Source organism: Dermochelys coriacea, chromosome 2 (genome assembly GCF_009764565.3).
Source record: "Dermochelys coriacea isolate rDerCor1 chromosome 2, rDerCor1.pri.v4, whole genome shotgun sequence".
NCBI classification, from domain to species: Eukaryota; Metazoa; Chordata; order Testudines; family Dermochelyidae; genus Dermochelys; species Dermochelys coriacea.
In genome coordinates this window covers 48,866,040-48,879,913 of record NC_050069.1, presented here as the reverse complement: position 1 = coordinate 48,879,913, position 13,874 = coordinate 48,866,040, and the positions used below count along the sequence as shown (strand labels likewise).

The following is a 13,874-nucleotide window of genomic DNA, read 5'->3' as shown; positions in this document are numbered from 1 at the left end:
TGATTACCAGAAGGACTGTTCTTTCCATTTGAAAGACAAAAGAATTTGGTATGTCATAGATTTTTTTTCAAAATAATACACAGCTATAGATTTTTTTGGCAAGGGAGGTCATGAAAGTTTGCTTGCAGGTTTCACCCAAAAGCTAGTCAATTTTAGAAAGTATAGATTGCTGAAAGAAAAAATAGTCAGAACGTTATGTGGCAATGTAGAAGGAAATTGAATTTGCTGCCAAAGTGAGAAATTCTGAGTATTTTTGGAAATTGGTAGCAATGGATTCCAAGAGGATTGGGGCAATATTGAAGCTATGATCCTCAAGCATATCTGGGAGAAATATTTTTTTGCACTTTATAATGATAGGACATATATTAACTTTTTGGCATGACCAGCTATGGTAGCTTCCATTCCCGGCTTCCATCCAGAATGGTTTGCAGTATCCAGTAAGGTAGGACTTTACATTTTTAGTTGATCAACAACATTGTAATGAAGTGCCAGGGAAAGATTTTTTATTCCCGCAGAAATATTTAAGGAGAACATTGACTGGTGGGCACCTGTTCTGGGTATAAATAATACACAGATTTTCTACTCAAGTTAGGCTACGAATATTATCAATCCACTTCACAAAAAGGGGCATAGGAGAAACCTGGGGAATTATTGCCCAATCAGTTTATTAGACACTGCTTTAAAAATTTTCACCAGATATCTTTAGGGAAGATTAGAGGATTGGGCAGAACAAATAATTTATTTGCTTGGGAACCAGCTGGTTTCTCAAATGGCCACTCCATTACAGATAATTGTGTTATTCATTCGTACTTAATCTACAAATATGTGCCTCCTAAGCGGGTGGGGGAACTGTATGCAGCTTTTATTGATCTAAAATCATCCTTTCATTCTATTGATAGGGATTGTCTGTGGGGCAAATTGGGAATACCTGGAATAGATCTGCAGTTTGGTTTTTTAAGAGCTCTTCACAGACAAACAGTGGCCAAGATTAGAATAGGTCTGGGTGGGCAATTAACAGATTTCACCTCAATTCCAAAGGTGGTTTGGCAGGGCTGTCTTCTAGCCCCTTTTCTTTTTAACTTTTATATCAATTATGTTTTAGCATTAAAAGGGGATCAGTATTTCCCCCCTAAAATCCATGAGTCATCCTGTCTGTCTTATATGCAAAAGATATAGCTCTTTCCCCTACCTGAATACCTGGTTCTCACAGAATGGTTTGTGGGATAAGCACATTCAGGTAACAAAAGACGAGGCCTCAAATTCTGTGCAAGCTGTGTTACATTTTATTTCAACTCATGGGAGCAACTTAATTGCATCATCCTATAGTGTTTGAGGCTCAAATTCAAATCTTGTTTGGTGCAGAAATTTGGGGATGGAATGAACCCATGGAATTTGAAATGATTCAAAACAAATTTTGTAGGAAGATTCTCGGTCTCCCAATAATACTCCAATTGTTCTTCTTAAAGCAAAGACAGGAATTAATTCTATTTTGTCCAAAGCGCAATATTGCAATATTATTTTTGGCTTCGTATTCCTGGTATGTACCCACAGCATTTGCCAAGGCTATGCTTAGAGCAGTGATTCCCAAACTTGTTCCGCAGCTTGTTCAGGGAAAGCCCCTGGTGGGCCGGGCCGGTTGGTTTAACTGCCGCATCCGCAGGTTCAGCCGATCGCGGCTCCCAGTGGCCACGGTTCACTGCCCCTGTGATCGGCAGAACCTGCAGATGCGGCAGGTAAACCAACCGGCCTGGCCCGCCAGGAGCTTTCCCTGCACAAGCAGCGGAACAAGTTTGGGAACCACTGGCTTAGAGGAACAGCTCAGTGGGACTGTCTCACATAAATGTCCTTGGTTAGAGTGTTCAAATTCTTTGCATTCACTATGTTTCTCAGAATTAGAAATTATTAGATTTAAATTTAAAAATATGAAATCCCTAATTAAGTTGAGGGCAGGGGATACTCAATAAGCAATTGGGTATGGCTATAGTTTCTATTACAAAGATGTCACCTTGGTTCCCCCTTGTTAAAAAAGATTCATGGATATGCCAGATATTTAGACAGTTTGTACAATAATACATTCAGGAGGGCCTTGACAGGGCTCAGCTTTCAATCCATGCAGACAGGTTATTCAGAATACTGATATACTGGCATGAACAAATGTAACTATGAGTGTCCATGTGGCTCCAGGCAGGTGAAAAACCTAACCCATTATTTAATATATTGTGATCCGTATTCAGTGATGAGCCGCCAAAATCTTAACAACCGGTTCCCTCCTCACCCCATGAGGGGGTCATAGCCCCCCCCGGGAACCCTACCCCATCCACCCCTGTCCCCTGACTGCCCCCAGAACCAGGCAGGAGGGTCTCGTGGGCCACCATAGTGGGTGCCCACTCTGCCCCACCCCCAGAGCCAGAGGGACCTGCCGGGGGGGGGCGAGGTGGGGAGTCCCGGCAGTGCCTACCTGGGGTGGCTCCCGGGAAGCATCTGGCAGGTCCCTCTGGCTCCTAGGGGCGGGGTAGCAAAACTAGGGGGGAGTGGCCACTCCCCCCACTGATGACATCAAAAGTGGCGCCTTAGGCACCGACTCCATGGAACACCAGCCCCAGAGCACCCACCGGCAGCTCCCCACCCCGCGCCCAGCCCCAGCTCACCTCCGCTCTGCCTCCACCTCTGCCCCGAACGCGCCGCCCCGCTCTGCTTCTCCGCCCCCCCTCTCCCGGCTTCCCGCAAATCAGCTGTTCACGCGGGAAGCCTGGGAGGGCTGAGAAGCAAGCGGTGGCTTCGCGCTCAGGCCCAGGAAGGTGGAGGCAAGCTGGGGTGGGGAGCAGTTCCCCTGCACGCCCCCTGCGTTACATGCTGCGGCATGGGCAGCCCTCCTCATGTCCCCCCGCCCCAGCTCATCTCCATTCTGCCTCCTTGGGCCTAAGCATGAAGCCGCTGCTTGCTTCTCAACTCCCCCCTCCCCCCGGCTTTCCGCGTGAACAGCTGATTCAGGAAGCTAGGGGGCGGAGAAGCAGAGCGGGGCGGAGCATAACTCGGAGCGGAGGCGGTGTGGAGGTGAGCTGGGGAGGGGAGAGCACCCACATATTTTCCCTGTGGGTGTCCCTCATGGGACAACCAGTTCTAAAAGGGCTTCTAAATGTAACAACTGGTTCCAGCGAACCAGTGTGAACCGGCTCCAGCTCACTGTCTGTATTGCCATTTTAGGGAAAAGTGGCTTTCTGTGGTTTTTTTGTTTGTTTTTGTCCTGGATGTGACCTCTCAGAAAATAGTTCCTAGCTAATATTTTGACAATGTATCTGTGATCCAAGCAGTTTCCCTATATGCATCGTCAGCCACTAAAGCAAGGAAAAGGCAAGTGGCCCGGTGATATCTGGTATAATGGTTTATGTCCCTTTTTACTTTTTATTTATATACATTTCAGTATTTAATAACTTTGGATTTAGTTTAAAGTTCTGTTTCAATACTTTCTTGTGCCTTGGCCTAAGGCTAAGTTGCTACGAATACGTTGTTCTTATTACTATTTAAACCCTTCAATAAAATGAGTCTCTACCATTATAGACTGTGGGTGAATTCTTGCTCACCTTACTCACATGAGCAGGCCTACTGAAGTCATTGGGGCTGGTCACATGTGCAAGGTGAGTAGGATTTGGCTGTCTTGTGAATAAATAATTGTTTTGACTCTTCAAAGTAACATGCAGTCATGTTCACACCTGTGCAAAGAGAAACCTTCATAAGTGTTGTTGAACAAGAGTAATCAGGAATCTTTGGAGCAGGTTTTCTCTCCAAACCTGGATTGGAGAGAGAACATTATCTCTATACTGAGGCAAAACCATTTGTTTTACTTAGGTGGGTCATTCAGGTCAGTGGGTTTGCTTGTGTGAGTTAGGTAAACAGGAATATGCCCTCTTTAAGAGTCTAATCAAAAACCCTGTGATGTGAATAGAAAGATTCCCATTAGCTTCCATGGGCTTTAGATTAGCCCCTAACTAGTAACACCATTCACTGTAGCTATAATCGATTAAGAATATTTCACCCACTCACTTTTCTGCTTCTGTTGTTTGTATTAAGTTTTAAAATTTTGAGTAATTTCTTCTGCTCTTTTGTGTTAGGTTTGGATGTGGTGATTCAAATGCTTCTCCTCCAAACAGCTGAGCCAACATTTGATAATATCATGCAAGTAAGTTTAAAAGCTCAAGGTGTGATATATTTAGAATGAAGGGGCAGATCTGCAGTTCAAGTCAATGGAGCTATGACAGTTTATATCAGTTGATGCCCCGGATTGCTCAAAAGGAATCACCTGAACAAGACTGTGATGAGAGAAGTAGTAATTTCTCTCCTGCGCTCACTTGCATGCTAACAAGTTAACTAGGAATACCAGGTATGATACGAATGTCTGTAGGAATCAGTATTTTTACATTTGTCTGGGGAAAAAATTCAAAGTGAAGCAAAAAGTGAGTGAAAGCTGTTGTCAGTTCATCCACCTGCTAATGTATGTTGTTGCTTTCAGCTATATTTTGTGACAGCACAAGAATTTACAATAGTCTCCCAGTCACAAATAAGCCCTCGTCTACACTACGAGTTTAGGTTGAATTTAGCAGCATTAGATCGATTTAACCTGTCCACATGATGAAGCCATTTTTGTCGACTTAAAGGGCTCTTAAAATTGATTTCTGTACTCCTCCCCAATGAGTGGATTAGCGCTGAAATCAACATCGCCGGGTCGAATTTGGGGTAGCGTGGATGCAATTTGACAGTATTGGCCTCTGGGAGCTATCCCAGAGTGCTCCATTGTGACTGCTCTGGACAGCACTTTCAACTCCGATGCACTAGCCAGGTACACAGGAAAAGCCCCGGGAACTTTTGAATTTCATTTCCTGTTTGGCCAGCGTGGAAAAGAGCTCCAGCATGGACTGAACAGGAGGTACTGGATCTGATCGCTGTATGGGGGACGAATCCGTGCTATCAGATCTCCATTCCAAAAGACAAGATGCCAGAATATTTGCAAAACTCTCCAAGGGCATGATGGACAGAAGCTACAACAGGGACCCGCAGCAGTGCCACATGGAAAATTAAGGAGCTCAGGCAAGCCTACCAAAGAGGCAAATGGCCGCTCTGGGTCAGAGCCCCAGACATGCCACTTCTATGATGAGGTGCATGCAATTCTAGGGGGGGGGCCTACCACTATCCCACCCCTGTCCGTAGAGACCTACAAGGGGGGAGTCTCATGCAACCGGGAAGAGGATTCTGGGGATGAGGAAGAGGAGGAGGAGGATAGCGCACAGTAGGCAAGGGGAGAAACCATTCTCCCTGACAGCCAGGAACTGTTTATCACCCTGGAGCCAATACCCTCCCAAGGGTGGGCTCCCGGACCATGAAGCCAGAGAAGGCACCTCTGGTGAGTGTATCTTTGTAAATACAATACATGGTTTAAAAGCAAGCATGTTTAATGATTAATTTGCCCTAAAGGCTTGGGATGCGTTCGCAGCCAGTACAGCTACTGGAAAAGTCTGTTAACGTGTCTGGGGATGGAGCAGAAATCCTCCAGGGACATCTCCATGAAGCTCTCCTGGAGATACTCCCAAAGCCTTTGCCAAAAGTTTCTGGGGAGGGCAGCCTTATTCCGTTGTCCAAGGTAAGACACTTTACCATGCCAAGCCAGTAGCATGTAGTCTGGAATCATTACATAACAAAGCATAGCAGCGTATGGTCCCGGTGTTTGCTGGCATTCAAGCAACATCCGTTTATCGCTCTGTTATATTCAGGAGAAGGATCATCCCAGAGAAGTGGGGGTTGATTTTGTTGGGTTTGTGCTGCACGTTAACCCGAAAACCACAGCCCCTCCTTTTAAATGGCCAACCCAACGGGTGCTTGGTATGGGAAAGGAGGGTGCTGCTGTTTGAAACCATTCCCACATGTTACGAAGGTTGAAGAAGCCGAAAGACTCTGGCTTACCATGGCTGCCTGCAAGCTGAATTCTGTTGCCCGGCCCTGCATGTGTGATCTCTCTCACCGAACTGGCAGGCCCTCAATATAATAGGCAAAATGTGACCTTGTACTGAAAGCACATGTGCTATGTAATGTTAACAGCTTGGTTCACCATGAAAGAGTCTACCCATTGTTCTCTAAAATGTGTCTTTTTAAATACTACTCTCCCTTTTTTTCCTCCCGCAGCTGCAAATGTTTCAATGCTGACATTATCCTCTCCGTCCCAGAGGCTAGCGCAGATAAGAAGGCGAAAAAAATGCACTTGCGATGAAATGTTCTCTGAGCTCATGCAGTCCTCCTGAACTGAAAGATCTCAGTAGAATGAGTGGAGACAAACAATGACAGAGTCCAGGAAAGCATAAAATGAACGCGAGGACAGGAGGGATGAGTGAGATGAGTGAGGTGGGAGCAAGATGAGAGGAGGCAGGATGCAATGCTGAGGCTACTGGGGGATAAAACTGATATGCTCCGGCGTCTGGTGGAGCTGGAGGAAAGCCAACAAGAGCACAGACCCCTGCTGCAGCCCCTGTGTAACTGCTCACTCTCCTCCCCAAGTTCCATAGCCTCCTCACCCAGACACCCAAGAACGCAGGGCTGGGGGACTCCGGGCACCCATCCACTCCACTCCATCACAGAGGACTGCCCAAGCAACAGAAGGCGGGCGTTCAATACGTTTTGAAGTGCAGTGTGGACTTGTCCTTCCCTCATCCATTACCCCACCTGGTGCTTCCCTCCTCCCCCACACCTCCCAGACTACCTTGACAGTTATCCCCCTATTTGTATGATGAATTAATAAAGAATGCATGATTTTGAAACAACAATGACTTTATTGCCTCTGCAAGCGGTGATCAAAGGCAGGAGGGCGATTGCCTTACAGGGAAATAGAGTGAACCAAAGGGGCAGGTTTTCATCAAGGAGAAACAAACAGAACTGTCACACCATTGCCTGGCCAGTCATGAAACTGGTTTTCAAAGCTTCTCTGATGCGCAGCGCACCCTGCTGTACTCTTCTAATCGCTCTGGTGTCTGGCTGCGCATGGCCAGGAGATTTGTCTCAACCTTCCACCCACCTAGGGTGACCAGATGACAAGAACAAAATATCGGGACACATGGGGGGGGGGAGCCACAGGCTCACCCCCCCCAACCAGGGCCGCCCCAAGGGGGATGGGGGGAAAGCCAGAGTGCCACCAAAGCAAAATATCGGGACAAATGGTGTCCCGACCGTACATCGTTCGGGACGTGGGACAAACAACCAAATATCAAGACAGTCCCGATTTTATCAGGACGTCTGGTCACCCTAACCCCGCCATAAAGGTCTCCCCCTTACTTTCTCAGATATTGTGGAGCACACAACAAGCAGCAATAACAATGGGAATATTGGTTTTTCTGAGGTCTATAACTGAGTCAGTGTGTTTTTAAACATCCAAATGCACATACTACCACCATTCTGCACTTGCTCAGCCTATAGTTGAACAGCTCCTTACTACTATCCAGGGTGCCTGTGTATGGCTTCATGAACCATGGCATTAAGGGGTAGGCTGGGTCCCCAGGGATAACTATAGGTATCTCAACATCCCAACAGTTATTTTCTGGTCTGGGAAGTAAGTCCCTTCCTGCAGCTACTCAGAGACCAGAGTTCCTGAAGATGCAAGTGTCATGTACCTTTCCCAGCCATCCCACTTTGATGTCGGTGAAATGTCCCTTGTGATCCACCAGTGCTTGCAGCACCATTGAAAAGTACCCCTTGTGGTTTATATACTGGCTGCCAAGGTGGTCTGGTCTCAATATAGGGATATGCGTTCTGTCTATCACCCTCCTACAGTTAGGGAATCCCATTGCAGCAAAGCCATCCACTAGCACCTGCATATTTCCCAGAGTCACTACCCTTGATAGCAGCAGCTCAGTGATTGCGTTGGCTACTTGGATCACAGCAGCCCCCACAGTAGATTTGCCCACACCAAATTGATTCCCGACTGACGGGTAGCTGTCTGGCATTGCAAGCTTCCAGAGGGCTAGTGTCACTCGCTTGTGAACTGTGAGGGCTGCTCTCATCTTGGTATTCTTGTGCTTCATGGCAGGGGAAAGGAAGTCACAATGTTTCAGGAAAGTGCCCTTATGCATGCGAAAATTTCGCAGCCACTGGGAATCATCCCAGACCCACAACACTATGAGATCCCACCAGTCTGTGCTTGTTTCCGGGGCCCAGAATCGGCATTCCATGGCACGAGTCTGCCCCATTGCCACCAGGATGTCCAAATTGCCAGGACCCATGCTTTGAGAGAAGTCTGTGTCCATGTCCTAATCACTCTTGTCACCGTGCTGATGTCACCTACTCACCTGCTTTAGCAGATTCTGGTTCTGCACATACTGCAGGATAATGCATGAGGTGTTTACAATGCTCATAACTGGCACAGTGATCTGAGCGGCCTCCAGGCTTGCCATGGTATGGCGTCTTGAGGAGAGCAGAGTTGCAGCAGAAGTGGTGGCTGACAACAGAGGCCACGAGAATAGATATTTATAGAGAATGATGAGAGGACCTGCGAGGTGGATTAATGAGAGCGGGAGAGCAGAGTTGCAGCAGAAGCAGTAGAGGATGACGGTTAGCACCGCGCACATTTCCTGAGGAAGAACACATGTACCCGGGAGCCTATGACAAAGAAATTGGAGAAATTCACTATTGACACAATAGCAGCAGAGCAGATTTGCAGCGGAAGTGGTGTATGATGACGGTTAGCAGATCTACTGCACTGTCTGCTGCCAGCAGCACCCAGGACACAACAGCAGCGGTGACGGTGAGCTGAGCAGGCTGCACGCTTGGCGTGGTACGGCTTCTGTGCGGAAAAAAGGCTTGAAACGATTGTCTGCCATTGCTTTCATGGAGGGAGGTGTGACTGACAACATGTACCCAAAACCAGCTGCGACAATGTTTTTGCCCCATCAGGCATTGGGAGCTTAACCCAGAATTCCAATGGGTGGCAGAGACTGCAGGAACTGTGGGATAGCTACCCACAGTGCATCACTCCATAAGTCGATGCTAGCCACGGTAGTGAGGACGCACTCCGCTGATTTAATGCTCTTAGTGTGGACATGTGCAATCGACTGTATAAAATCTATTTCTAAAAATCAACTTCTATAATATCGACCTAATTTCGTAGTGTAGACATACCCAAAGATACTTGCTTTCACTTTTTATGGCATGCAAACACATTGTTAGAAGAGGCCTGTTTAAAAAGCTGCACAGAGTTCTTTTAAAATACATTTTCCTGAATCATTCAGACAGTATACATGCTCTTTTTTAGCGTCATGGGGATCTGCGTAGGCTGCATATAAGGGGCCAAATTCTATGCTGCAACATTCAGGAGTTACAGCTCACAAGACACTGCCCAGGCAGAGTGAGGCCTAAGGTGACTTTAAGCTCCATTTGTGCCATTCGGATTCTGGGTTGTTCTAGGGACCAGTGCACTCTTGCCTACTTTCAAATAGGCTATTCCACAATCTGTAACAGCCAGACAGCAAACTTTATTCCTCCAGCCATGGCCCCAGCATGCCTCTATACTGGGGCTGAAAGCAAATTGGACTCCAAGCTTAACTTTGCTTCTGTCCTGGGGGAATACCCCAGGGAGACATTATGGACCATTTACACCAGTCTTGTGTACAGGAGGGGCTGGTATCTGGCACTAGATACTGTTGGAGTTCAAGCAGGATTTAAAATAAAGCTTGGACAAAGTGAAATATTGCAGTAAATGAATAAAGCAGTTGGTCTTACCTCCCTGGAAATTAATGCTGTATTCAATATAAAGCCCTAAAAGGAATTTGATTATTTGTCTTGCCAGTGAACAACAGCTGTGTGTGTGTGCCAGGCATACACAGAACCACAGCCAATACTGTGATTTCATATCAGAGCAGATCTTCAGTTGATGAATATACACCTCTTAAGCCAGTGATATATGCATGTCTTAGAAGGGAGCAAGTGTTATTAACAGTAAAACGGCAGGAAGCTTGACCCTGGCCAAACTTTGCTTAGCAAAAAAGAGAGAACTTAACATTTAAGTTCTGATTATCTGTTAGTCTGCACAGGAACAATTATTTATTCAGCAAACCTAAAATAAAATTGCTACAAGTAATCTTGGTGTGTATAGAGGGGGAAGACATACTAGGAGGAATTATTTCCTATTTTCTTGTCACCAAACATGCAACTGACTCAGTGCAGTGATGCTGTATTTATACTAGCTTCACAGAAAACAGAATCCGATGAAGTGAGCTGTAGCTCATGAAAGCTTATGCTCAAATACATTTGTTAGTCTCTAAGGTGCCACAAGTACTCCTTTTCTTTTTGCAAATACAGACTAACATGGCTGCTACTCTGAAACCTGTCAGAATCTAGCTCGTTCTTTTAAAATTGAATCAATTACAGCTGCTGACAAGGGCTCTGATTCAGCGAGGTTTTTCAGCCTGGAGTGGCTAGAGGCATTCTATGCACTGTCAAACCAAATCCTCAGCATAAAGTCATCTAATATTGTGCAAAACGTCACAATCTCACAAAGATCTGGCCTTCCTTTAGTCGCTCATTATACTCAAAAGGGGCATTGTATGCTTTACAGCCATGTCGCCAGGATGGACAAAAATGCCCCAGCATACCAACCTCTCAAATTCTCCATCAATGAGCAAAAGGGAGTACATGGTAACCCTATCTGGAATTGTCTCTAGGGCTGCCCCAGAAATTTATAGATTTTCAGGATTGAGCCACATTTGAGAACTTTACTACACGATGCATGGAGCCATCAACTGTGGTCACTCTGGGTGGAGCAATGGTCCTCATTAGACTGTGCATATTTGTAAAGCCCTTAAGTCAGTATTTCTCAAACTGGGGGTCACAAGGATATTGGGGGAGGGGGAGAGGGTATTGCCAACCTTACTTCTGCACTGCCTTCACAGCTAGGTGGCTGGAGAGTGGTGGCTGCTGGCCAGGTGCCCAGTTCTGAAGGCAGTGCCACTGCCAGAAGCAGCACAGAAGTAAGGGTGGCAATACCACAACTCACCCTACACTAGCCAGATTTCATGGGGGAGACCAGATTTGAGTCCATGACACGTATTTCATGGCTCTGAATTTGGTAGGGCCCTAAAGATAACCTAACAGCTAAAACTAGAATTGTGTGCTTGAACGTGAGAACCATGTGGGGCACTGGGAAACTGAGTCAAATAGATAGAAAAATGGCTCAGTTTAATATTCATATTATTGGAGTGAGCAAAATGAGATGGACTGGATGTGGAAGATTTCATTCAGACAGTCTAACAGTATTTTATTCAGGAAGACAAGATGATACTCACTCAGAGGGAGCTGGACTACACCTTAACAAAAAGGCAACACGAGTGCTACAGGAATGGAAACCAGTTGACTCACAAAATTATAAGAGCACATTTTGTTACAAATCATGCTAAAATAACTGTTAACCAGTGTTACACACCTAACCAGATCATGATAAATAGGTAAAAGACACTTTCCACAACAAGTTGAAAGATGTACTAAACCAGGTTCATGCTTATATCATTCTGGTTATGGGTGATATGAAAGTCCAAGTTGGTAATGACAACCCTAGATGTGAACATTGCACAGGTAATCATAAAACTGATGGACAAATAGTCAATGGTGATAGAGTCAATGGTGATAGATTCATGTGCAGTATGTATAACCTGTGTATTGGGGATGGGGGGAAACTCCTCAGTATTAGGAATCAAAAACTAACATGGAAGTCAAATGATGGAATTACTGAGGAACAATTGGATCAGACTGAAAAGAGCAGGACAAGCGATAACATAAGAAAACCATTGAGAAAGAATGTCATGGAAGGGAGCTGTCATGGAAACAGACTATAAGTTCTCTGTGTGTGTGTATATAAATCTCTCCTCTGTTTTTTCCACCAAATGCATCCGATGAAGTGAGCTGTAGCTCACGAAAGCTTATGCTCTAATAAATTTGTTAGTCTCTAAGGTGCCACAAGTACTCCTTTTCTTTTTGCGAATACAGACTAACACGGCTGCTACTCTGAAACAGAGCAAGAACAGGCATTCAACAGCTGGAGGTTGGAAGACTGGGTTGCCATGTGTCACAAAGCACAAGAGCATCTAATAATAATAAAAGAGAAGCACATGCTTGATTACTTTGCTGGGTCGGGGGTCATAAAACCTAAATCTGCTAATGAGTTGAACTTCAAGACCCTTTTTTCCCATTAGTGTGAAATACCCATTTCCCACAGATAGTAAACAACATTTGGGGAGAGTTCCCTCCCCAATGTACACTGTGAAAGGTTCCCCCCGGGATGCCACCTGGAAGTGGGGTACCACTGAGCCCTCTGACTCACCAGCCTTGGCTCCCTCTCAGCACTGTGCTGCTGTGATAAGTTGTAGACTGCTCCTGGACCAACACTTCCACCAGAATTCACACAGGCAGGGACACACCCAGCTGCAATTACATGCAGGCTTTGGCCAGCCACTGCATGAACTAACAATAGAGAGGCTACAGCCAAAATATCCCCCAACCCAGGTCCTAAGAGCTGAACTGTCCTGCCCTGATCGAAACCCCGACCAGTATGAATTTATTACCCAGTTCGCCTCTCCTTCAATGTGGAGAGGAATATGCACAATACCTGTGTGTTAAACCAAGCTGAGATTTTACCCAGACACTTCAGTCAAAGGCACACAGGTTTAGATTAAAACATAAAACAGGTTTATTAACTAAAACAAGATAGATTTTAAGTGATTTATAAGTGAAAGCAAACAGATCAAAGCAGATTACCTAGCAAACAAACAAAACTGCAAACTAAGCCTAAAATATTAGATATGAATTAGCAAGCTGTCACCCTGGCTGATGATACAAGCAGTTCGTCAGGTTTCCGTACATAGGCTAGAAATCCTTTTAGCCTGGGACCAATCCTTTTCTAAGTCCAGTCTTTGTTCCTTAGGTGTTTCCAGGAGTTCTCGTGCCTGAGGAGTGAGGCCCCTTGATGATGTCAGACCCCACCTTATACAGCTTTAACATATGGCAGAAACCCCTTGTTTCAAAATCAGTTCCCCGCACAGTTTGTGGAAAAATACAGGTACCCAAGATGGAGATGAGTGTTATGTGATCTGGTCACATGTCCTGCTGAGTCATAGCAGTCATTACTCATAGGCTGTCTGGAGCATTCTCAGAAAGGCTCACCCGATGGGGGATAAGCTTTTCCTAAGGCCTGTTGTTTTTCTTATGGTCCATTACCCTGAATAGGCCTTTCACAACCAGCTGTCTAGGCTGGAAGCATTTTGCCTAGTGGGTGTCACCCAAGTGTAACCACATATGAAACACAGATACACCATCAATATTTATAACTTCAGATACAAAAATGATACATGCATACAAATAGGACAATCATATTAATCAAATGATAACTTTTCCAATGATACCTTATATGACTCAACTAGTACAAATTGCATTCTACTTATGTCATAATTATATCATAATCAGACAACCATAAAGAATATGGGGTGCAGTCTCACAATGAAACTTAAATCTGCGTATGAGTTGAACTTCAAGACCTTTTTTCCCATTAGTGTGAAATACCCATTTCCCACAGACAGTAAAAAAAAAAAAGGGGGCGTACCCCACCATACACAATTTAAAAAGTTATTTAAAATGAAATCACAAAGTAGTTCCTACTCAGATAGTAAAGATAGTTACAATCAATTTTAGGCTGATTACACAACTGTTATGACATCAAATATTCATAGTACATTTTATAATTCAGCCTGGTTAATATGTAATATTTAAGCAACCACATTTATTTTACTCTAATAAATATTGTTCAACCTTAGCTTTACTAACAAAAACAGTAGTTCTACTGACAGGTTTCAGAGTAG

General features: G+C 45.1%; 1 protein-coding gene across 1 annotated transcript in view; it reads left to right on the top strand.

The window, feature by feature from the left end:
- Nucleotides 1–13,874, top strand: part of CNBD1 (cyclic nucleotide binding domain containing 1) — a 296,153-nt gene that overhangs the window by 257,143 nt on the left and 25,136 nt on the right. Inside the window, 1 exon segment of the mRNA XM_043506978.1 lies at nucleotides 4,110–4,177. Within this exon segment, the coding sequence (XP_043362913.1) occupies nucleotides 4,110–4,177 (68 nt within the window).